The 25,310-nt window shown below is 63.3% G+C and overlaps 1 protein-coding gene across 1 annotated transcript in view; it reads left to right on the top strand.

Annotated features, from left to right (window-relative positions):
• SHANK2 (SH3 and multiple ankyrin repeat domains 2) overlaps positions 1-25,310 on the top strand; it is a 415,901-nt gene that overhangs the window by 55,871 nt on the left and 334,720 nt on the right. The window contains exons 3-5 of the mRNA XM_081260598.1: positions 14,719-14,922; positions 18,048-18,119; positions 20,019-20,127. Coding sequence (XP_081116724.1) covers positions 14,719-14,922; positions 18,048-18,119; positions 20,019-20,127 — 385 coding nt within the window. The remainder of the gene's footprint in view (positions 1-14,718; positions 14,923-18,047; positions 18,120-20,018; positions 20,128-25,310) is intronic.

Here is a 25,310-nt window from a genome sequence, read left to right as displayed (position 1 = left end):
ACTGTACTAAGGCTGCATTCACAGCATCCTGGACACTGGCCGGTGGCACACACCACGTCTGGTCTCTAAGCTGGTGGTCAGTGTGGTCCTTGGCAGTCTTGAGGTGGGTGGTGTTTCTGAGCATCTTTGCTGGGGTGACACACAGAGAGGAAGGGCCAGTATCTCAGGTGCTCCAGTGGGTGCAGCGATGGCCACAGCTGGCCCAGAGGCAGCGCGTCCCTCCCTCTCCCTCCCAGGCAGGGCACAGGGAGGTTTTCTGTGCACCCTAGTTGGCAGAGGGCAGTGTGGGCCACCAGACCCCAGAGCCAGTGAGAGGCAGAGCAGGTGGCCTGGGGACACTCGGCCTTGGCCTGGAAACCTGCTGGAGGGAGGCCCTAGAGGCTTGCATTTGACATACCCACTGATCGCCTGGTGCCCAGACTGCAGCTGGCAGTTGCTGTGGACAGCACTGCATGGGGGCAGCTCTGGGTGGACGCCATGCAGGGGTCATTGCCCCGCCATTCATCCTGTGCTTTGGGGCCAGGCCCTGAGGGGTGAGGTCAGCAAGGGGGGGCAGACCCTGGTCTGGAAGCAAGCCAGCATGGGCTGCAGGTCCAGCCCTGGCCAGTCCAGCTTCCCTAATCCAAAGATCCAGAATCTGAAATGATGCAAAACCCTCAGTGTCCTGAGCACCGACGTGATGTCGTATGTGGAAATTCCACACCAGGAGCTTTGCTTCACACAGAATGAGAGACTGTGTAAAGTCACCTTCAGGCGAAGCGCGTCAGGTACAAGTGAGACAGTGAGTCGACGCAGACTCCATCTCACCCCAGGGACCGGGGTCAGCACCTGCAGATATTCGAAACTCTGGTAACTCTGGAATCCGAAGCACCTCTGTTCCCAGGCGTTTTGGGGGAGAGATGCTCGAGCCCCCGTGGGCACAGGGTGAGCCCGTGGTGTCCCCGACCAGGCTGCCCTCAGAGGCCCTTGTCACTCGGGTAGGGAGAGGGGTCAGTTGGTTGTCTCACTGCTGGGTGAGGTGCTCCATTGCAGCCAGGACGAGGCGTTGGGCCTGGAAGGTTCTCAGGGCCCGCTGAGCGCGGGGCAGCCATGGCCACGGCACCACCCTCCGGGAAGCCCGAGTCCGCCTTCCCGCCTGCTTGGAGCCCTCCTTGTGGGTGACCCTCATTAAGGCGCAGGCAGGGCTTATTTTTGTGGCAGGTCTCATCTGTCTGAGCCAGAAGCCCGGGACACCCTTGAGAGTGGCGGCCGGTGACATCTGCTCTTGGGCCCGGAGGCACAGGGTGCTTTGTGGAGGGAGGGCCTCCGCGGTCAGTCCCCCCTGGGACATAATCACTTCTGGAATTTTCTGAAGACCCCTCCCCTTCACTTTGTTCAAAACCAACAAAGCCCGGGGTGGGGGGGGTGTTGAGACCAGAAATCCCACGGGCGTGAGTTCCCAGCCACAAAGCCGACATTGTTCCCGCGTGCGGTCCCTTGTGGGCGAGTCCTCTGTCCAGCTGGGTCTCAGCAGCTTCTGGAATCCTGCCCAGAGGAGCCTAGTGGAGCTGCCAGCGGGTCCATCCCGGGGCCCCATGCTGGCTGGCTGGGTGACAGTGCCTGGAGAAGCTGCCGGGCTGTCCCTCCACTGCCCCGTCTGGACCCTCACCCAGGTGTGGTCTGAACCCAGGCCCCTCGTCCAGTGTGACTGAAGCTTTGGCCTTTGAGTAACAGCCTCGGGCAGGGCGGCCACCCCTCCAGGAACCCTTGGGCCTGGCTGAGCAGGGTCCCGGGCTGAGTGTAGAGGCCATGCAGGGAGTGGAGGCCAGAGGCACGTGGAGGGCACGTTTCTGGTCATTCCAGAGACACAGTGGCTGGTGCTGCCAATCCACGTGGCCTCCACAAAGAAGTGGCAGGTGCCCAAATCAGTGCCCATAGTGCCCTCTTCTGTTGTTTTGTGTTTGGAGGACACTGAACGCGCAAGTGGGACCTCAGCTGGGCCCAGGCTTGCGGCAGCTCGGTTTCTCCTGGGTGCTGAGAGGCGCGCCCCAGGGAGACCCTAGAAGAAACACACTGGCCCGCCACGCAGCTCTGGGGTCCTCGGGGCATCCGACGCCAGCCCTGAGCTCCCTCCTGCCAGCCTGGTCGTCAGGCGCCCAGGCAGAGGGGCGGGGCCGGCTGCTCCTGGGGAACAGGGAGTGCGCTCCTGAGTTACATAAATGCATGTTGGAGCTGAATATTTCATTTAGCAAAAAGCCCTTCCACTGCTCTCCTAGCCAGCACAGCTCGCTGCCATCCATCCATCCCCCTGCCTCTGGGCCTGCACAGATCCCAAAGCCACATTTGCCAGATTTGCCTCACCCGGGTCACTCTGCTCTCCCCCCCACCGTCCCTGCCTCCCCCTCCCCCACCCTGCTCTCCCCCACACCGTCCCTGCCTCCCCCTCCCCACTCTGCTCTCCCCCCCACTGTCCCTCCCCCTCCCCCACTCTGCTCTCCAGCCAACTGTCCCTCCCCCACCCCCACTCTGCTCTCCCCCCCACTGTCCCTCCCCCTCCCCCACTCTGCTCTCTCCCCCACTGTCCCTCCCCCACTCCCACTCTGCTCTCCCCCCCACTGTCCCTCCCCCTCCTCCACTCTGCTCTCCCCCCCCACTGTCCCTCCCCCACTCCCACTCTGCTACCCCCCCCACTGTCCCTCCCCCTCCCCCACTCTGCTCTCTCCCCCACTGTCCCTCCCCCCACTCCCACTCTGCTCCCCCCCACTGTCCCTCCCCCCACTCCTACTCTGCTCTCCCCCCCACTGTCCCTCCCCCTCCTCACTCTGCTCTCCCCCCACTGTCCCTGCCTCCCCCCACTCTGCTCTCCCTCCCACTGTCCTTCCCTCTCCCCCACTCTGCTCTCCCCCCCACTGTCCCTCCCCCCACTCCCACTCTGCTCCCCCCCACTGTCCCTCCCCCTCCTCACTCTGCTCTCCCCCCCACTGTCCCTCCCCCTCCTCACTCTGCTCTCCCCCCACTGTCCCTGCCTCCCCCCCACTCTGCTCTCCCCCCCACTGCCCCCCCCCAGCTGGTGAGACACCCCGATCTATCACAAGCTTCTGAATGGAGCTGGCAACACGTTTGACTCCAGAGCAGCCTTGACCTTGTGCTTGTCCCAGAGGGTCCAACTAGAGCTCCCAGGGCGGTCCCTCCCCTCAGGCCCTCCTGGTCGGTGTGTCTCAGGCCCATGATTAGTCTGCAGCTTTCCGCATTCAGTTCCTGTGCTTTTGAGTATGAGGAGGACCTGTCTTGGAGCCTTTGGACCCACGTCCCCGTCCAGTAGAATCAGGGCCTGACTGCTGACCCCTTGTGCAAGGGCCATGTGGGAAGGGGGCTCACAGGTGGTCTGTGGCCTTGAAAGCTCTGTTTGAGCGCTGCCTGGCTGGGGTCTGATTTGGGATCTTATTCAGGTGGGGGGATGGGGTTCTTGAAGTCCACGCTTCTGGGAAACGGGCAGCGTGGGCAGCCACGGGGGCCTGTCCTCTGTCCGTGCAGCATTTCATCCTGGATTGCCAAGGAAGCGGGCTGCGGTCGGTTGCCTGTGCCCATGTCCTCTGTGTGTGCTGACCTTCCGCTGTGCAGCCCGGGGGGCCTCCCAGATCACCTGGCAGCAGGCAGACTGGGCCTATCTCTGTGCCTGACCCAGGACCTCCATGGCCACCTCTCCTGGACAAGATGCCTCTCAGGAGAGGACCACATTCTGTTCTTCCTGGACACCTTCACCTTCGCCCAGAGCTGAAGTTGGGCAGCACTGCCTGGGCCTCACTCCTCCTGCCTGGGCCTCCCTGCCTGGCCTCCCTCCTCCCTGCCTGGCCTCCCTGCCTGGGCCTCCCTCCTCCTGCCTGGGCCTCCCTCCTCCCTGCCTGGCCTCCCTCTCCCTGCCTGGGCCTGCTCTCAGCCAGTGGTTACCCTGAAAAACAAAAGCAAAGAGTGAGCGACTTGGGTTTGCTGAGCTGGGCGGCCTCACCCTCAGGCCTAGAGCGTTTCCGTCAGGGAGTCCTCCCTCCCAGTTCCATCCTGCAGCCGTGGGCCTGTCCCGTCACATGGTCACATCTATCCAGGCTCCTTCCCTTCTTGTTGCTGAGTAGGAGCTCTTCATCCAGGTGACCCTGTCTTTCCCCCTAATGGCCTGTCGGGTTGTGTCCCCTGGGGGCTGTGAGGACCTTCTCGACCCTGTGCTCGCCTTCCCAGCCCCTCCCCAGGCCGCCCTCTCCTGCTGGCGCAGAAGCCTGTGTCCCACCCACCCCGTCCCCTCCCCCTGCTCCTCGGCCCCCAGGGCAGCGCCAGACTCCCCCTTCAGTCCCCGGTCCAGCGCTGGTGGTTTGCCTGAGCGCCGCGGTCGTGCCTCTGGGGCAGCCACCCCATGTCCTGCCTGGGAGCGCCTTGTGCCCCCGCTGGGCGGCTCCCTGCAGACCTTGGTGGCTTCTACACCTGCTCCTCCTTTGTGGCTCCACAGGGGGTGCTGGGGGACAGCTTGGTCAGTGTCCCTCTCCCCAGCTTCTGTGTGTGTTTGCCTGGGGACAGTGAAGGACAGGGAACGTCTGGCGGGAGGGCGAGTGGGTGCCCGACACCATGGCTCTGTGGGGGGAGGAGGGACAGTGGCATGGTGGCCTGGCTCAGTGGTTTGGTTCAGAGCTGGTGACTCCTCGGGTATGTGGGGGGGGGTCTTAGCTTCTCTGTGGGGAGGACGGAGGAGGAGGGCAGGTAGGAGGCTCCTGCCCACAGGTGGGGTGGCGACTGAGGCCAGGACTGGGGCGCAGGACAAGGTGGAGCCCGTGGGCAGGCTCCTGACGGGGAGAGGGCGAGGTCAGACCTGCAGCGTCCTTGGCCAGGACTCGTATCCGTGAGTTTTAAACTCGTGGCCTGTGTCTTTGCAGTCTCTCAGTCAGGACCAAAAAGAAGTTTTCTTTCTTTAAAAAGAACTCAGTGTGATTCTCGTGGTGCACAGTTCACCCTGGGGAAGGGACAATTCGTGGGCTTTAGAGAGTTCACGAGTAAGTGGGCCATGAGCCCGTCACCCTTAGAGTGGTGTTCCACCCCGGGGGAGCCAGCACCCTGAGCAGCCGGGCTCCGTTCCCTGCCGGCCCTGACCTCAGGTCTCTGCCTGTGGCTCCCCGTCTGGCTCCTGCGAGGGCAATTGTCCGTGTGTGGACTGAGCCTGGGCCACGCTCTGTAGATTGCCAGCTCCCTGTTGCAACAAGCCTGTCCCCTCTCATCTGTGCCCAACATGTCACAAAACAGCCTCCCTTGTCATCCCATGGCCAGGTCAATACCGAGATGTAAAACTCTTGTCTCAAGAAGTGTCCGTCCTGTGCATCTGCCCGCTGAATTCAGGTCACCTGCGCTCAGTGGACTCCTCCTGCTCATTTGTCAGCCAGTAGGACATTCAATGGGGACTAAAGACTTAATTAGAAAGACTTGAACTTGACCTTGTTGGAGCCAATTTTCTGCCTTAAGAGAAAAGTCATCAACAGGACTCTGCAGACGTGATAGCGCCAAGGCCGGTCCTTCAGAGCCCCGAGTCCATGGCCCCAAATCAGGCCCCTCTGACAGGGAGGCAGGTCCTCAGAAGGCTCCAGGGTGCCTCAGCTCTTTGAAATCTGTGCTGTTTTTATTACATATAAAATTAAAAACGTAGAAAGACGTAAAAAATGTTATGAACACCAGTGTATTTATCAGACACAGTTAATAGTTAGGAGCACTTTGTCATTTTTAATGACCAGAGGAAACGTTGTAGATAAAGTCAAAGTCTTCCTCACCCCGATTGCCAGTCCCTCCCCTCAGAGACGAACACCATGCAGACTTCAGTGTGAGTGACTCTTCTCCTTTTATATGTGTCACTGTCACCACAGAGCGCTGCCCTGGAGCAGAACAAGGAGCACACGGGGGCACTGTCAGGACTCGGCTTTGTTCACTCGGCCTCATCATTTGAAATCAATCTTTATTGATGTTAGCCTCCCATCGCCATCCATCATACATCTACCCACTCACCCTGTCCACTCTCCTATCCCTCCCCCACCTACCCACCCACCCATCCATCTATCCCTCCACCCATCCACTCATCTGTTTATCCATCCATCCATCTACACTTCCACCCATCTATCTACCCCTCCATGTACCCACCCCACCCGTCCATTCACCTATCTATCCATCCATTTATCCATCCACCCACCCATCCACCCACCTATCCTCCCATCTATCTATCCATGTACCCATCCACCCATCAATCCATCCACCCACCCATTCACCCATCCATCCACCCATCCACCCTTCCATCCATTCAGTCACCCATTCACCCATCCATCTACCCATCCACCCTTCCATCCATTCAGTCACCCATTCACCCATCCATCCACCCATCCACCCTTCCATCCATTCAGTCACCCATTCACCCATCCATCCACCCATCCACCCTTCCATCCATTCAGTCACCCATTCACCTATCCATCCACCCATCCATTTATCCATCCATTTGTCAATCTACTCTTTCACACATCTATCTACCCATCCATGCACCCATCTCACCTATTCATTGACCTATCCATCCACCCATCCATCCACTTACCCATCCACCCACCCATCCACCCATCTACCTATCCATCCACCCACCCATCCACCCACCATCCACACATCATCCACCTGGGCCTCTACCCTGGGCATTACAGAAATATGTGGTTAGGGTCTTTGGTCTCTACTTAGAGCCACCCTGCCACGTCCCTTTTAGGACACATTAGATCACCTTTGGGAGGCAGGAAAGGCATAGAAGCTGCTTCTCTTTGTGGTTCATTAATTGGCTGCTAAGGCAAAGAGAGTCCGCTTGCCCCACTCCACCTCGTCTCCTCTGGGAAGCTGCACTGAGTGCCCCTCGCTGGGCTCCAGTGCCCGGGTCGCACTTCGCAGCCTTCATCAGGGGGTTGGTGAGTCATGAAGGTGTGAAGCCCGGGGCGACCCTGGGGCTGCAGTGGGAGGCGCCGAGGGACGGCGAGCCTGGGTCCTGCAGTTGCTCTCCTCTGCGGGGCACACTGGCAAAGGCTGGGAGGACTCTGCCCTCACAGCTACCATCTTCAGAAGACCAGAAAGCACGTGCACCCTTTCCATGGTGTTAGGGTTCTCTGCTGAGCCTCTGCCACACGGCGGGTGGCCGCTGTGTCCCTGGAGAGGCCGCCCAGGCCTCCAGGCTCTCTGCCCAAGATCACGGTTAATTCCCTCCTGAATCTCCTGGAGAAAGTAACATTGGGGGAGAGTGGCTTTGGCTAGAGTTCCCCTGCGTTCCTTACGAAAGCCTGTGACCCCCATGCTGGGGAAGAACACTGTGGTCCAGGGGCCCTGCTGGTGGCTCAGGTGACCAGAATTACCCAGAAGGTGGCCCTCCCGGGGCCTTGAGTGGTCAGTATTTAATTTTCCACGTGAAGTCCAAGGGCAAGACTTTTCCCAGCGTCTGTCCTGGGCTTGGACATCACCCAATTCTCTGGCTCTGAGGACACAGCCCCTGGGGACAGCAGTGGCCTCGTGCCTGTCCACCTCCGCTGTCGTTCCTGGGTCCGTCTTCCTGGCGGTGACGCCGTCAGGGTGCCGTGTGCTGGCAGGAGGCACTGAGATGCTCAAGTGAGGGCTTAAGGTCCGCTTCCAAGCTGGGAGCGGGAACAGCCGGGGCCTGGGAACAGCCGGGTCTGGGGTTCCTCCTTGGGTATGGGGTGCGACTCCCTCCTCCAGGAGGACACAGGCAGTGCGCGCTCCTCCTCACGGTTCACGCACTGGGTTTGCCATCCCCAGCCTCCCTGTCACCCTGCCTGTCACCCTGCCTGTCACAGGTGGATAGCTTCTAAGCAGGCCTCTACTTTGCAGGTCCTGCCTGAGACCTGGCTGCTGAAGAGGACAGAACCTCCTGCGGGCACACAGGAGGCCTGGCAGGCCCTGAGCAGTGCTGTTTAGTCTCCTGTTGACAACAGCCGTCCATGACGCGGCCCCTTGGCCACCCCCAGGAGACGTTTGCCTCCCTGTCACCAGAGCCTCAAGTGGCTGCTCTCAGGCCGGTGCCCTCTGAAATTCCCTCCTAATGGCACAGGGAGCCAGGGCCAGGCCTTCCTGTATGAGTGTCCACACAGAGACACCAGCCTGGCTCCTGGATCTCGGGGTCCTCTGGCTGAAGCTCCAGCTTTGGGGTTTGCGGCCACAGGTGCTGGATGGTGGGGCTTTGTCCACAGCAGCGTTATTTCACGTGGACAGTTGCACTCGCAAATGGCCCTGTTACCCTTTGGGGTGGCCTTGGTGTGGGCTGTGCTTCGTCCTACACGCACCTAGCTGCGGCCGGGCTAGGCCCACGCTCTTCAGAAACGCGTCGACAGAGAACCAGTGCTGACTTAGGCCGTGACCCAGAGGGAGTTTCGGGTGTGAGCGGCACTGAGTGTGAGGCCCGGGCGCTCAGGACCACCTTTCTCCCACAGCGTGCCAAGGCCCAAGGTGCTCTGGGTGCAGTGACCGGGCACGTCATTCCTGCCAGGGACCGTCTCCGGCTCTGGATGCGGAACGGGGTGTGCTGGGGGCTCCCCAGAGGCTTCTCCCCTGTCCTTTTGGCCTCTGCTGGGCTCCTTGGGTGGGAGTCAGGATGGGTGGATTCAGTCTCACGGAGGACCGGGCCTTAGCAGACGGATGGGGGCGGATGCCGGAAGGTCTGGGTGTGAGCCAGCCTGCGTCGGCGGGACCTGTGCGGGTGGCCCTCTGCAAGAGGACATATCTGCCGGCATAATATTTAGTGTCCTTTCGGGCTTTGTCTAGACACTCCCTCGCCTTCAGTACCGTCTTAGAAAATGACCATTGTCCCCGTCTCCATCACACAGGGCCCCAAACACACTTGGAAAGCAATTTAGCTCGTCTGTGAAATAGCTGAGCCCTGTAGCTGCAAATCAAACGGCGAGTCCCGGAAGCCGCCACCGCCCGGCACTCCTCCACACTGGCGGTGCAGGTCCTGAAGCCACAGGGGCTGTGACCTGCCTCATTTACATGAGTGGGTGTCCACTCCGCCGAGCCCCGTCGTGGACACAGGCTCTTGGCCTGGGCTATCCAGTGTTGTGGTGCCCGGTTGGCCAACCCAGGACCTGTTTTTGAGGTGAGGTCGTTCAGGAGGTAATTGGAGGTCATCACAGTGATCCAGCCGGTCTGCCTGGGGTCCTCAGAAGACCACCGTCAGGACACAGCCGTCCAAAGGCCCGCTGAGGATGCAGGGAGCAGATGCGCTGAGGCCTTGGGAGGGCCCAGCCCGCCACACCTTGGTCCCGCGCTTCCAGCCCCCAGGATGAGGGACAGTGTCTGTCGCTAGGCCCAGGTGTTCTCAGCTCCTGCTCCATCTTGTAGAACCTCCCCTCATGTGCTGGCCAAGCGTGAGCGTGAGCTTCCCGTATTCTCTTCATTCCCATTTGACCTTGACCGTGAGCTGGCGCCTCTCTGTCGGGCAGCATGGTGGGCCTGGCTGGGGCGCGCAGGCCTGCGGGCTCTGGGGCTGCCGTGTTCCACGTGCTGCTTCCTTGAGTGACGGCCCCACATCCCCAGGGTAGTGTATTTGGGCCTTTCTCCACCCCGGGTTACCCCCCACCCCACCCGTATTCCATCCTGGGAATGTCCCTCCGACACGGTTTAATGCCAGTGCTGTTTACCAGCGTCAGGTATGGTGACCAAAGGAAAGGTCACCTTGTCCCAGGGTGGCTCAGGTGGGTGAGGAGCAGTGGAATGGGAGCGAGCCGGGGGAGAGGCGTGTCCCCCAGAAGCCTTGGCACTCTGCACCGTGTGGGTGAGGCCCCTCTGGGGTGCGGGCCTGGGGGACACAGAACTGAGCTGTCCTGCAGGAATCCGGGAGCTTCCTTGGCTGGGGGCTGTGTGCCTCCATCACGGGCTGAGGTTGCCCTAGTCCACCCGGCTGTGGCAGCCCCACAACACCCCAGCCACTGCCCGGGCCTTGGTGTGCGCCCTGCCCGCTGGGGGGGGAGTGAGGAGCCCCGGGCTGGGTCCCGAGGTTCCTGACCCCTCTCCCAGGTGTTCTGTACCTCACCGCACGCACAGGGAACCCCCAGATCCGTCAGTGACCCAGTCCTGCCTGCTGCCCCTCAGGAGGAGGCTTGGAAGAACCTTCCCAGGCAAATCCAGGGTGGTGCTGCCCCCTGGTGGAGGAGCCTCGCAGTGGAGAGGCTGGGGCTCACCGTGAGCTTGGCCACCACAGGCGGCTGCATCAGCCAAGCCCCCAGAAGGGTGCTCAGGCGTCCTGTGGGAGGCCAGGAGGAGGCCTGGCCAGGGGAGAGTAGGAGTGGCCTCCTCCAGCAGGGGAGCAGGGGACTGGGCAGTCAGCTAGAGGCACAGAGCCCAGGGCCTCAGACCCACAGCACCAGCAGTGAGCTGGAGTTTGTGTGAGTGTGTGAGTGTGTGAGTGTGTGTGTGTGTGTGTGTGTGTGTGTGTAAGTGTGTGTGAGAATGTGTGAGTGAGAGAGTGTGTGTGAAAGAGTATGTGAGTGCAAGTGAGTGTGAGTGTGTGGTGAGAATATGTGTATGTGTGCTTGTGTGTGTGCATGTATGCACACACGTGTTGGTTTCTGTGTCATGGATGGGTGTGTTGTGTTGGTATTTGTGTGTGTTTTGGGGGGCTGTGGGTATGTGTTGGCTTCTGGGTGTGTTTGTGGGTACTTCTGTGTGCTTGTGTGTCTCTGTGTGTGTAGGTTTCTGTGTGTGTAGGTTTCTTTTTTGTTTGTGTGTGTGTGTGTGTGTGGCAGGGTGAGAGCAGGGAGGAGCATTTACAGGCAGGACAGAGCGCAAGACTGAGGCTAAGGCCAGCCTCTCCCTGGGTCATGGAGGCTGGAGCCTTTGGGGGGAGGGGTGCTGGTGGTAGAGTGGGGTGAAGGTGACGGGGTACAGGGGACTCAGGTGAGCCAGTGCAGGGGCTGCTGGTATGCGGGTGAGGAAGGGTGGTGGCCACTGGGACACAGGGACTCCTGCTCTGGAGGCTGCAGGTTAACCTCGACTGACAGGCGGTGCAGGCAGCACGGGCAGGGAGCCCCTCCTGGTCTTGGGAGCAGGTGCTGGCCCTGGTGCCCACACTGGGCACAGGAGGTGGGGGCTTGGGGTGGCCCAGGAGTTAGGCTTGGGTGTCACCAGTGGGCGACTGAGTCTTGAGTTACTCACTTGGAGGCTGGTGTTAGGACATCAGGTCTGCGATGACCTGGAGTAGAGGTCATGGTCAGCACATCCTCTGTGTGCCTGCTTCCTTACAGGCTCTGCGCTACCTGCTCGTGCCACAGCTTGTTCCAGTTCTTACTTTAATCTTGTAAATGTTCAGTATCATCATGGTCTAGCCATTGCCATTGTTCTCATTATCTCTACTGTTACCATCACGAAAATCGTCACCATCGTCACCACCATCACTATCAGGTCACCACCATCACCATCACCATCACCATCATCACCATCACCATCATCACCACCATCACCACCACCACCATCATCACCATCACCATCACCACCACCACCATCATCACCATCCTCACCACCATCACCACCATTACCACCATCATCCTCACCATCCTCACCATCATCACCATCACCATGATCACCACCATCATCATCACCACCATCATCACCACCATCACCATCACTATCATCACCACCATTACCACCATCCTCACCATCCTCACCATCATCACCATCCTCACCATCACCATGATCATCACCATCATCACCATCCTCACCATCCTCACCATCCTCACCATCCTCACCATCACCATGATCATCACCACCATCACCACCATCATCACCATCACCTTCATCACCACCATCCTCACCATCATCACCATCATCACCATCACTGTCATCACCATCACCATCATCACCACCATCACCACCATCACCACCATCACCATCACCATCACCACCATCACCATCACCATCATCACCATCATCACCGCCATCACCACCATCATCACCATCCTCACCATCCCCACCATTATCACCATGATCACCACCATTACCATCCTCACCGTCATCACCATCATCACCGTCATCACCATCCCCATGATCACCACCACCACCACCATCACCACCACCACCATCACCACCATCACCACCACCACCACCACCATCACCACCACCACCATCACCATCACCACCATTACCAGTATCATCCTCACCACCCTCATGATCATCACCACTGTCACCAACATCACCACCATCTGGAGGTTCCCCCAGGAATTTCCATCCTGACCCACGTGTCCTGTGCGTCACAGAGAGCTCTCCGGTCGGGCCCTACCGGGCAGCAGCACCTGCTCTCCCAGGAGCTCTTCCTCTGGTTCCCAGGGAGCCTGTCTGGGGGCTTCCTTTTCCTTTCCGCCTCCGGACAGTTGAGGACGTGTCCTTCCCCACTGCAGGTAGTGGCCTGGGGCTGGCTCCTGGCACTCACTCATTCATTCTACAGTGTCACCCCCGTGCTGTGTCAGGTGTCCCTGGAGCTGGTTATGGCTGCATCAGCAGTGGTGGGTGGACACGGGAAGTGGGGCCACCCTAGTCTCCTGGGCTTTGATCCAGGTATGAACAGCGGCAGCTCTGCTAAGGGGGTGCCCAGGAGCTGGGGTGCTCGGCCAGTGGCCTCGGGGAGACGTGCTGTGCTGTTGCTTTTGCTGCAGCAGCAGGTGGGTTACGCGCTGGTCAGTCTGGGACACCCTGGCCAAGCACATGCTGGGCTGTCCCTCTCCTGAGGCTGGAAGCTCAGGGAGAAAGTATGGGCAGGGCTGGTTCCTGTGGGTGCGAGGGTCCTCGGCCCCCGGCTCTCCCCCACCCCTGGGGGCTCGCTGGCCATCATTGACACTCTGGCCTTTAGGAGCCATCTCTGACTCTGTTCGTCTGTCCTCATGGCCACCTCACGGTGCACCTGCCACGGTGTCCAGGGCCCCTTTCTGTGAGGACACAGTCCTTGCTGGGGCCACCTCGTCCATCACAACCTCTCCTGAACTTGATCCCATGCTCAGAGGCCCCATTTCCACACAGATCACGCTCAGGGGGAGGACGCCAGCCCTTGCTTTGAAGGGGCACCATTCACCCGACACGTCACTGTGGCCCCCCTCCGCGGGGACGTCCCCTGCTTCCTGCAGGCAGGCAGCCCAGGCCTGCCGATACCACCACTCGAGGGACCTTGGCTTGGGGCTGTGCTGCTGGAACCTGAGGTCAGCAGCAACTCCTGAGTCGGGTCATCAGGGTCCCCACTGGCCACTTCTGGTCACTCCTTCAATAGGCCAGATTTCCAGAGGGTCCTCACTCAGGGTGACGGGTGCGGGGCCTACGGCCCACTGTCTTCTGGCTGGAAGGAGCAGCCCACGGCCTCGTGGCCCGGGGCGTTTTGAGGGCCACCCTCAATGCAGCCTCTGACACTGAAGGAGGACAGAGAGCATCGGGGCGTCCTGTCCTGGTGCGGGGAGGTCCTGCCCGCTGCGGGAGCGCTGTCACTGTTGACGGCAGCCGCGTCTTTTCACAGCCCGAGCGCTCAGCCAAGGCTCCCGCGCCAGACGGCCGCCCCGCCTGGCCTCTTGCGTCCTTGGCACAGGCACACGGAGTCCCTGCAGGGAGGGGCTCCAGCGCAGGGGCAGCCCAACTCCTTTCTCTGGTGCTTTTCCCAGGGAGAGAGCCAGGCTCACCCGCTGTGGCTGCGCAGAGGGTGGTGTGTGTCCAACAGGAGTCTGGGCGGCTCTCCCAGAAGGCGCTGGGAATGTGACCAAGCCACTGTGTCCCTTCCTGTGCTGTGGACGTTTCTGAAGGGTGGGGTCTGGCCGCCCTGTCGGGACTCCAGCTTAGAGGCCACGGTTTGGCCTCCCACCCGACAACACCTCCTGCAGGGCCACGTGTACCGCGTTTCCGCCCCCAGTCAGCGCGGGCGGCATGAGACCTCACGTCCCTGGCATCCCACGGGGAAGCCGTGACACCAGGTCACCTGCGTCTAAACTCCAGGGAGCCATCCTCGCAGGTCACAGGGGCAGCTCTCACACCCTGGGCTCCGCGGGCGTGGACGACACAACCCCAGGTTGGAAGGACTGGGGGACACAGTCCCACTGAAGATGCGCAGGTCATTTCCTTGTCCTGAGTCCCTGAAGGAGACAATGTAACAACTGTTTCCATCGCCGCTGTGTCACACAGTCAATGATCTGGGACAACCCCGGAGCAGTGGACATCCCAGTGCTGTGCCACGTTATAGGAGGGCCGTGGGCAACTCTGGATTCGGCGTTTGTGGAGGCTCGAAGCCAAGCCCCACACATGCAGAGGGACAATATTCTCGAGCTGTGATTCCCACGGCACGTCCCCCAGACCAACAGAACAGCTTGAAACCTGGAGAGCACAGGCCCTGGGTCCCAGAGCCCATGAGTGGACACTGTGGTGGGGGGGCAGGGTGGCCATCTGTGTTTCTCCACGTGCTACTGAAGCGGTGGCCGAGCTGGCCCGAGGCCGGGGGTCCCAGTGGAGCCCTGCAGGTGGCACCAGGCTGAGTCCAGGTGGAGGCCAGTGCCTGCCTTGGCCTTTCCCTCCTGCATTTGTGAACCCTGCGTCCACTCCACAGGCTGCAGAGCGCAGGTCCCGGGCTCAGAACCAGCACTAGGAGGGATGCACAGAGCTGGGGTGTCCGACCTCTGGGGTGACCGTGGGCTCCCGTGCCCCTGACCAGGTGTCTCTGTCCCCCTGCAGAAGTGCATTCGCTTCAACCTGGACGCCACAGTGTGGGTGGCCAAGCAGCGGATCCTTTGCACGTTGAACCAGGCACTGAAGGACGTCCTCAACTATGGGCTGTTCCAGCCGGCCAGCAATGGGCGTCACGGCAAGTTCCTGGACGAGGAGAGGCTGCTGCGCGAGTACCCACAGCCCGCGGGCCCCGGCGTCCCCTCCCTGGAGGTACCTGGGCATGCAGGGCACCGGGCCACCAGCTAGGGTTGGGTGGGGACGTCACCTTAGTGGGCTGCCAGCCTGCTGTTCTCGGGGCTGGCCCCAGGTGGGAAGGTGCCTGGGATCTCGAGGCTGCCCACTGTGCTGTGAACTGGGGCAGCTGGTCACTGTACTGAACTCTATCCAAGCTGGTGTCCAGGACCCCTGCGTCCTGGGATGCAAGATGGCCCCTGGCAGCTTGAGTGCTGGGGCTTTTCTCCTCTGCACCCACCTGCACGGCTTCTTGGCTGCCCCATCTCCAGACACCAGCTGCTGCCCAGTGGTCAGTCTGGCTCAGGGCCAGTCCCCCTGACTGCCCCACTGCAGGCGCCAGCCACGGGGGTTAGGTCCCCAGCTCCCACACTGCTGGCAGGTGTGGCCCTGCCTCAGGGTCCCAGGACGTCCTCTCGGGCTCACCCATGAGCTGGAGTGGCCTGCAGACCTCAGGAAGCCAGGGTTTATGAGGAAGGATGCAGATGGCCAGCGGTGGAGGGGACCCGGGCCGGGTCTGGAAGGGCCCCGAGCTCCGCAGCTCCTGTCCCCCAGGAGCCGGGTGGGCCACCTCCCAGCAGGGGACATTTTTGCCAGTCGAGCTCTCCAAGCCCCATGGCTTAGGGACCTATAGAAGTGACCTTAGGAGACGGTGCTGAGCGGGAGGGCTCCACTCCAGCCCCCGCCCCCCAGGTCAGGGCTGCGGCTGTAAGTCCACCCCCAGCCACACAGGGCCTTCTGGGCCACCAGTGCCATCCTGCTGCTGTGGGTCAGGAGTCATGTCATTAGCATGACCACAGGGATCTTGTCACTTGGGAGGCCCCGGGCATGTGGGTAGCCGGGCATGTGGGTAGCCGGGCATGTGGGTAGCCGGGCATGTGAGTAGCCGGGCATGTGGGTAGCCGGGCACCTGAGTAGCCGGGCACCTGAGTAGCCGGGCATGTGGGTAGCGGGGCATGTGAGTAGCCGGGCATGTGGGTAGCCGGGCATGTGAGTAGCCAGGCATGTGGGTAGCTGGGCACCTGAGTAGATGGGCACCTGAGTAGCCGGGCATGTGGGTAGCCGGGCATGTGAGTAGCCGGGCATGTGGGTAGCTGGGCACCTGAGTAGCCGGGCACCTGAGTAGCCAGGCATGTGGGTAGCCGGGCACCTAAGTAGCCGGGCACCTGAGTAGCCGGGCACCTGAGTAGCCAGGCATGTGGGTAGCCGGGCACCTGAGTAGCCGGGCACCTGAGTAGCCAGGCATGTGGGTAGCTGGGCACCTGAGTAGCCGGGCACCTGAGTAGCCGGGCATGTGGGTAGCCGGGCACCTGAGTAGCCGGGCACCTGAGTAGCCGGGCACCTGAGTAGCTGGGCATGTGGGTAGCGGTGCTGGGAACTGGAGCCAAAGACCTAATATTGCTGCTATATCAGGCTTGTGGTCCAGTCTCCCTCTCGTGGTCAAGAGGTGGACAGTGGCTGTCCTGCTGTGACCAGAAGCATGGCCTCCTTCCTGTGGCTCCTGAGTGGCGGCAGCACAGCCCCATCCTGCCCCTGAACCCACCTGCGGCACCCTGAGTTCCTGTCCAGGGTTCCCAGCAGCACACACGTGGCCAGTCGGGGCAGCCTCCCTATGCTGGTCAGCGTGTGGCTGTCGGCGGCTGTCAGCCTGCTGGGCACCAGGGCCGTGTGTGAGCTACAGCCGGTGCCTGAGGTGTCCAGCAGGTTCGATGACGCTCCGGCCATTGGAGAGCCGTGACTCTGAGGGATGGGTACTGACGTCCCTGGGTTCCCTCAGGACCCCGAGGCTGAGGTTTAACGCCTGTTAATGTGGAGGAGCCGGACAGGGCCTGGGGGTGAGGGCCTGGGGGTGAGGGCCAGGATGCCTGCTCAAGGCCCAGAACTCAGCTGCTGCCCTCCCAGGGTCATCCTGTGAGAGGGGCATCTTCAGAATGTCCAGGTCTGTCATGAGGAAGGACATGGGCCAGGTACTGTGGATCAGTACGGTTCCGCCCAGGGGCCGATCTTTCCGTGACCACAGTGAAACCAAGGGAGAGGCGGGAAGACCTGGAAGTCTGCTTTCCACGTGGCCCCAGTCACAGAAGCTGGGCCACCTTGGGCTACTCACCCAGCCTCTCTGAGCCTTGGATCCTAGCCAGGACATCACGGTTGTGAGCAGTGACTGTCCGTGGGCTGAGGCTCAGAGGAGGCGTCCCTTGGCACAGTGGCACCTGGGTGCCTGGCTCCCTGCCAGTGCCCACGTTGCTCTGTCATGAGGTCCTTGCTGACACAGAGGCCTCTTTCTCCCCAGCCACCGTCCTCCAGGTGGAGAGCCGAGACCACGCTGGGCCCAGCCCCTGCTGGTTGTCTGCTTGGCAAAGGTCGGGAACACGGCAGGAGAGGGACTCAGGGTTCTGAGCCGCGCAGCCGCAGCTGTGGGTGTTTGTGGACCTAGGAACACATGTCCCCCTTGGGAGCTGACCCTCCTGCTGACACGCTGTGTTGGCCTCCTGTGTGACTCTTTGCTAGAACAAGTGCCCACTGGGTGGAACCCCTGGGGCCACCCGTGTCAGGCACTTGGCAGTAGCCGTGAGTCACCTGGGACCCCGTCAGGGACTGGGAGGTGTAGACCAGGTGCTGGTGAAGACGGGGACCAGGGAAGGCTTCACAGGTGTCCGGGACACCAGGACGTCCATCCTGAGGAATCGAGTGCTGGGGGCGGAAGTCCCGGTGCAGGCCAGCAGGTCCCCCCTCTGGCCTGGGGTCCCGGGGCCTCTTTCTTCAGACCCCGCGCAGCCCGGGGTTTTTTGGAGCCCACCTTGTGGGTGCTGCCCCTTTCTTGGCAGCTGGGGGTGCCCATTCCCCCAAAGGCGAGGAGGTGGACAAGCCAGGCTCTGAGGCAGCGTCCACATCTGCTGCGGTGCCGCGTCGGTAGGTTCCCACGCCGGGTGCCCAGGGCCTGGTCAGGGAGAGCTGGCTCGGGACAGCGGGGGCTCCGCAGCACCTGGGCAGGACTGTATTGGCCTCTGGCCACTGAAGTCCCGTGCGCAGGGAGACGGCCAGCCAGGGCCACGTGCCTCTGGGGGCCGTGACAAGGGCGCCCTGTCTTCCTCCTGTCTGTGCAGTTTCGATACAAGAAGCGCGTGTACAAGCAGCCCGATGTGGACGAGAAGCAGCTGGCCAAGCTCCACACCAAGGTAGGGGACCCCTCACTCATACCCTCTGCTATTCCTGGGCACCCGCTGGCACCCCGCGTGGTGAGCAGGGCCGGGGTCGGGGGCGGCTGCCAGAGACCCGGCCACCAGGAAGCAGAGCAAAGTCCCAGGTGGACCCTGGAGGCTCAGGAGGGGCAGCCCTGAGGAAGAGGGTCTGGTGTGCAGCGTGGGGGAGGGAGGGGTTGTGTTGAGTGCTGTCAGCCTGGATTAATGGGTAGACACCAGGGGGGACTTTCAGGTGAGCAGCAGGGGAGGAAGGAGCTGGTTACCTGAGGGCCCAGTCCCTGGCTGAGTGACAGTGGGCTCCTGGGACCAGGGGCTGCTCAGCTGGGCAGATGCCACGTTGGCACCGTGGAGACTGCTCCTGTCGGCATGCTGTGGGAGCCCGGGAGGCTGCCTGGTGCTGGAGGCCGGGGCCTGGGGCGCGGAGGGGGAGCAGCGCCTCTTGCTTCTGTTGGCGCCCCATTTCCATCAGGGGTTCGAGGGGCTCTGATTTGCTTACCGGGCCCCAGTCTGTCAGCTGGTTTCCCTTTGGTGTTTAAATTGTCCAGATGTGCGGTGGCCGCCCTTCCACCTGGCTCCCTGTCCTTGGGCACGTTCCTGTCGTCCTCGATGTCCTGGCCACCCACCCCCTGGCACAGCACAGACGCTTGGGCTCTGGAACGTTCCCTGCTGGGCCCTGGCGTTCCCAGGACTGGGTGGCGGCCCCTCCCCTGGGTCTCTGTCCCTCTGGTTTATCCCGTCACCCTCTGGCCTGTGGGGCTCCGTGTGTTTTGAACTGAAGTGTTGACGGGTACGGAGCCGAGGAGACCCGAGGCGTCGGGGGCATCCCAGGTTGGGGGCGTGAGTCCTAGGCCTGGGATGTGCAGAGGCCTCCAGGTGGGCCCAGCTGTGGCAGAGGCCGAGGGAACAGGGTGTCAGGTGGAGAGAGACCACCACTGCTCCCTCCTGTGTGTGTCGGGATAGGCGCTGGCCCCATCCTGCAGAGGGGACCCAGCAGCCAGGCTGTCTGCTGAGGCACGGAAGCCACAGATCTCCGGCAGAGCCGGCCGCCAGGTGTGGGCATGGGCCGTCCCACCCAGGGAGGGCCGGTGACCCTGCTGACCACGTGAGGAGGGAACGCCTCCCTTCACCTGGGGCCCAGCGAGCTGTCCTGCCCCTGGGACCCTGCCGACCTGGAAGGGGACTGGCCTGAGCTAGTGGCCGCCCTGTTTCTGTGCGGTGCTGCCGCTCTTCAGAGTAGAGCCTCAGCCTGGGTCGGGGGAGTCAGGGGTCCGGGCAGGGGCCAGGAGCGAGGCATTTGGAAGTGTCCCTGGCGTTTGGTCCTCAACAGTGAAGGCGCTTGGCCTCTGTAGGGCGTGGCGTGTCCCACGCTGTCAGAGCCCTGGCTGACTCACGGCCTCTCACGGCTCTGGGGCCCTGGGGACAGGGGTCCAAGTCAGGGTGCCAGTGACGTGTGCCTGGGGCACCTCAAGGTTCAGTCCTGCGGCCCTGGCTGCCTGCCACCTGTGGACGGGGAGCTCCCTGGAGTCTCTTTTGTAAGGATGCTTGTCCCGTTTGCCCTGTGACCCGGTCACCTCCCCAGGCCTGTACCGTGGCAGGGGGCCCAGGCTTCCTCGGGTGACGCAGGAGGGACACAGCCTTCAGACGGTGGTGCCGGATGGCCACGGCTGCACAGGGATCTTCCAACACTGAGCTGGGCCTGGACGGTGGTGTGGGCCACCTGCACCCTGGGCTTGGCTCTGGGGTTCCACTACTTAGTGAGCCCTGGGCACGGTGGCCCTGGGCAGAGGAGGCCAGTCCCCTGGGGGAGAGCGTCCCCCCGCTGTGAGGGGACGTCTTCTGACAAAGACGTTTCTGTTTTGTTCCTCTTCTCCCCAGACCAATCTGAAGAAGTTCATGGAGCACACTCAGCATCGGGCGGTGGAGAAGCTGGCCAAGCTGCTGGACCGAGGGCTGGATCCCAATTTCCATGACCTCGAGACTGGAGGTGGGTCCAGGGGACACAGGCTGCGTCGTCCCTGGTCTTGCCTGGACTCTGGGAGTGTGTTGTGGCTCCTCCGACTTCCCGGCCTTGGGGCTGAGCCTGTCCTGGCTCTGGTGTGGTGTGGGCAGCAGGAAATGCCTGGTCATGACAGTGGACAAGCAAGCGGGTGGGTGGAGACACCGCACTTGGAGCTGTTGCAGGCGGCCTGCCCTGGGGGTGACGTCACCAGCTGTGTGTGTGCCCCTCTGGTGTGGGCCTCCCGGCACTGGAGCCCACAGACGTCCTGCTCCCCTGTTGGACACCGAGGTCAAGGCCTGTGGCCTCCAGCATTTCTGGAGAACCGGGCGGAGGCTCTGGTGAGTCCCGAGGGCTGGTTTCCCAGCCTGGGTCTGTTGACCTCTGGTCTGGACCCGGCTTGGCTGTGGGTTCTGTCCTGAGCGCCAGAGGGTGTCCAGCAGCACCCTGGCCTTGACCCACTGGATTTGAGTGGCCACCCCCAGTTGAGACACCAAAAGTGCTTTGCGATGTTGCCTAGCGTCTCCTGGAGTGGGGGACACGATCCCCGGAGGGGGAACCCTGAGCCGGTGGACGCCAGCTGACGTTGGCAGGCAGTGACAAGGTGGCTGTGGAGAGTGGAGAGGGCTCGGGGGTCTCCCCAGTGACCAGGGGACTCACTGAGATGTGGCTTCCAGGCTGTAGGAAGAGATGGACGGCGGATTCCTGAGCGGGAACTTGGGCCCTCAGGGACGTTTGCCAATGACCGCCCGCCGGCCGGGGTGTCTCTTGTTGGGTCCTCTCCAGGGCCGAGCGTCCGGCGTGGCTCCACTGGTGTGGAGGGGGCAGCTCACCTGTCCCTCCTGCGCTCCTCATGGCTGGACACCGTGGGGCACTGGGCCTGGCAGGGGCCAGCTTCCTCACCTGGCCCTGGTCGGCAACACAGGGTCCAGCTGCACGTGGACGGCCCCCCTGGTCCCGGCACCGACCTCTGTGAGCTGGCCTCCCCCAGGCTTCCTTCCCTGGTGCTGGGTCTCCTGGGTTTAAGGCTTTTGAAGTGGCTGTCGGACTCCTGAGAACAGAGACTGGAGTCTTGAGCAGGTGGGCGCGGCCGCTTGGCCCTGCCTGGGGTCAACACTGCAGTCGCAGGTTGGGCCCCTCGAGCTGAGGTCCCTGAGGGCCATGAGCAGGCTCCCCCCGGTGCAATGGAGGCACAGTCCAGACAGAAGCAGGGCCTGTGTGTCCCCAGCAGGGAGCCGCCATGACCTGGGAGCCCTGAGCAGCCGACAGGGAGTGTCACCTTCAGTCGCCCCTCTCTGGTCCACGTCCTCAGAGCCACCTGCTGGGTCTGAAAGTATTTGACAAACATCGCATTGGACTGAACGTGTCGTGTCCTGCTGGTCGGTACTCCCTAACAGTACAGTGGACAGCTGTCCGCACGTCTTCACGTGGGGTCGGTGCCACGAGTAGCCCCAGGTGACTTGGCTGCGTGGGAGATGCACCTGGGTTCTCTGCGCAGACACTGACTGTCATGAGCACCTGGATTGGGTGCCCCTGGGTCCTGGGACCAACCCCGAGGGTGCCGAGGGCCCGCTGTGTCCCCATGACGACAGACCCTGGGGTGGCGAGGGGCGCAGGCGCTCCTCTTCTGCCTGATCCCTGCCGAGCCCCCCACAGAGAGCCTTCTGGGCTCCGGCTAGCAGCGGGGGGCTCCGGCCAGCGGGCAGGCGGGAGGGCAGACGGCCGGCACCTGCTCACCCCGCAGTCAGCGTGGCCCAGAAGGGGGCTTGGGTGTGCTCTGGGTTTGGTCGGGACAGAAATGGCCGTCTCCAGTGTAAAAAGCCGTCGCAGCAGGGGCTCTCGGGGGGTCGCAGAGGTGGCCTCCCATGGGTCTCCCTCCTGGGGGCTTCAGTGCTCCTCGGTGGCCGTGAACGCCCCCGTCCCCCGCTGTGTGAAGGAACGTGCCCGGTGAGAGAGCTCTCGTGTGAACCGCCGGGTTCCCTGCCCTGGCACCTGGCACAGTGACCTTTCTGGGCAAAACGGGTTGATCAGGGTTCACGAATGCCAGGCCACGGGCCACCACTGAGCCACAGGGCCCTCTGCGTCACGCCAGGGCTCACTGGGGCAGCACACTCTGGGGGTCCAGACACATGTCCTGGTGCCACGGTGGCCGTGTTGTGCGGGGTACTCTCTGGTCCCCGAGGATCCCCTGTGCCCCTTGTTCATCCCTCCCCCGGCGTGACCCTTGGCAACCGCCACTGCCCCCCGCTGCGTGGGTGTCCTCTACTGGAAGGTCCCGGGCCAGGCCCTCAGCGCTGGCCCTGGGCGTCCCAAGTGCTAGCTTCTCTGCAGCAGCGAGCTCTCAGGTTCCTTGGGTGCTGGGTGCCCTCCCCTGTCCTGGGCGCCCTCCCCTGTCCTGGGTGCCCTCCCCTGTGCTGGGTGCCCTCCCCTGTGCTGGGTGCCCTCCCCTGTGCTGGGTGGCCTCTCCTGTGCTGGGTGCCCTCCCCTCTCCTGGGTGCCCTCCCCTCTCCTGGGTGCTCTCCCCTCTCCTGGGTGCCCTCCCCTGTCCTGGGTGCCCTCCCCTGTCCTGGGTGCCCTCCCCTGTCCTGGGTGGCCTCCCCTGTGCTGGGTGCCCTCCCCTCTCCTGGGTGGCCTCTCCTGTGCTGGGTGCCCTCCCCTGTCCTGGGTGCCCTCCCCTGTCCTGGGTGCCCTCCCCTGTGCTGGGTGCCCTCCCCTGTCCTGGGTGTCCTCCCCTCTCCTGGGTGCCCTCCCCTCTCCTGGGTGCCCTCCCCTGTCCTGGGTGTCCTCCCCTGTGCTGGGTGTCCTCCCCTGTGCTGGGTGTCCTCCCCTGTGCTGGGTGCCCTCCCCTCTCCTGGGTGCCCTCCCCTGTGCTGGGTGCCCTCCCCTGTCCTGGGTGTCCTCCCCTGTCCTGGGTGCCCTCCCCTGTCCTGGGTGCCCTCCCCTGTCCTGGGTGCCCTCCCCTGTGCTGGGTGCCCTCCCCTCTCCTGGGTGCCCTCCCCTCTCCTGGGTGCCCTCCCCTGTCCTGGGTGCCCTCCCCTGTCCTGGGTGGCCTCCCCTCTCCTGGGTGGCCTCTCCTGTGCTGGGTGCCCTCCCCTGTCCTGGGTGCCCTCCCCTGTCATGGGTGCCCTCCCCTCTCCTGGGTGCCCTCCCCTGTCCTGGGTGTCCTCCCCTGTGCTGGGTGCCCTCCCCTGTCCTGGGTGCCCTCCCCTCTCCTGGGTGCCCTCTCCTGTGCTGGGTGCTCTCCCCTCTCCTGGGTGCCCTCTCCTGTCCTGGGTGCCCTCCCCTCTCCTGGGTGCCCTCCCCTCTCCTGGGTGCTCTCCCCTCTCCTGGGTGCCCTCTCCTGTGCTGGGTGCTCTCCCCTCTCCTGGGTGCCCTCTCCTGTCCTGGGTGTCCTCCCCTGTGCTGGGTGCCCTCCCCTCTCCTGGGTGCCCTCTCCTGTGCTGGGTGCTCTCCCCTCTCCTGGGTGCCCTCTCCTGTCCTGGGTGCCCTCCCCTGTCCTGGGTGCCCTCCCCTGTCCTGGGCGCCCTCCCCTGTGCTGGGTGCCCTCCCCTGTCCTGGGTGTCCTCCCCTGTCCTGGGTGCCCTCCCCTGTCCTGGGTGCCCTCCCCTGTCCTGGGTGCCCTCCCCTGTCCTGGGCGCCCTCCCCTGTGCTGGGTGCCCTCCCCTGTCCTGGGTGGCCTCTCCTGTGCTGGGTGCCCTCCCCTGTCCTGGGTGCCCTCCCCTGTCCTGGGTGCCCTCCCCTGTCCTGGGCGCCCTCCCCTGTGCTGGGTGCCCTCCCCTCTCCTGGGTGGCCTCTCCTGTGCTGGGTGCCCTCCCCTGTCCTGGGTGCCCTCCCCTGTCCTGGGTGCCCTCTCCTGTGCTGGGTGCTCTCCCCTCTCCTGGGTGCCCTCCCCTGTCCTGGGTGCCCTCCCCTGTGCTGGGTGCCCTCCCCTGTCCTGGGTGTCCTCCCCTCTCCTGGGTGCCCTCCCCTCTCCTGGGTGCCCTCCCCTGTCCTGGGTGTCCTCCCCTGTGCTGGGTGTCCTCCCCTGTGCTGGGTGCCCTCCCCTCTCCTGGGTGCCCTCCCCTGTGCTGGGTGCCCTCCCCTGTCCTGGGTGTCCTCCCCTGTCCTGGGTGCCCTCCCCTGTCCTGGGTGCCCTCCCCTGTCCTGGGTGCCCTCCCCTGTGCTGGGTGCCCTCCCCTCTCCTGGGTGCCCTCCCCTCTCCTGGGTGCCCTCCCCTGTCCTGGGTGCCCTCCCCTGTCCTGGGTGGCCTCCCCTCTCCTGGGTGGCCTCTCCTGTGCTGGGTGCCCTCCCCTGTCCTGGGTGCCCTCCCCTGTCATGGGTGCCCTCCCCTCTCCTGGGTGCCCTCCCCTGTCCTGGGTGTCCTCCCCTGTGCTGGGTGCCCTCCCCTGTCCTGGGTGCCCTCCCCTCTCCTGGGTGCCCTCTCCTGTGCTGGGTGCTCTCCCCTCTCCTGGGTGCCCTCTCCTGTCCTGGGTGCCCTCCCCTCTCCTGGGTGCCCTCCCCTCTCCTGGGTGCTCTCCCCTCTCCTGGGTGCCCTCTCCTGTGCTGGGTGCTCTCCCCTCTCCTGGGTGCCCTCTCCTGTCCTGGGTGTCCTCCCCTGTGCTGGGTGCCCTCCCCTCTCCTGGGTGCCCTCTCCTGTGCTGGGTGCTCTCCCCTCTCCTGGGTGCCCTCTCCTGTCCTGGGTGCCCTCCCCTGTCCTGGGTGCCCTCCCCTGTCCTGGGCGCCCTCCCCTGTGCTGGGTGCCCTCCCCTGTCCTGGGTGTCCTCCCCTGTCCTGGGTGCCCTCCCCTGTCCTGGGTGCCCTCCCCTGTCCTGGGTGCCCTCCCCTGTCCTGGGCGCCCTCCCCTGTGCTGGGTGCCCTCCCCTGTCCTGGGTGTCCTCCCCTGTCCTGGGTGGCCTCTCCTGTGCTGGGTGTCCTCCCCTGTGCTGGGTGCCCTCCTCTGTCCTGGGTGCCCTCCTCTGTCCTGGGTGGCCTCCCCTGTGCTGGGTGTCCTCCCCTGTGCTGGGTGCCCTCCCCTGTGCTGGGTGCCCTCCTCTGTCCTGGGTGGCCTCCCCTGTGCTGGGTGTCCTCCCCTGTGCTGGGTGCCCTCCCCTGTGCTGGGTGCCCTCCTCTGTCCTGGGTGGCCTCTCCTGTGCTGGGTGGCCTCTCCTGTGCTGGGTGCCCTCCCCTGTCCT

The sequence above is a fragment of the Spermophilus citellus genome, assembly GCF_964194105.1.
Source record: "Spermophilus citellus genome assembly, chromosome: 2".
In the NCBI taxonomy this organism is placed as follows: Eukaryota; Metazoa; Chordata; class Mammalia; order Rodentia; family Sciuridae; genus Spermophilus; species Spermophilus citellus.
Note: the sequence above shows the minus strand (reverse complement) of the source record. Positions and strands in the feature narration are given on the sequence as shown.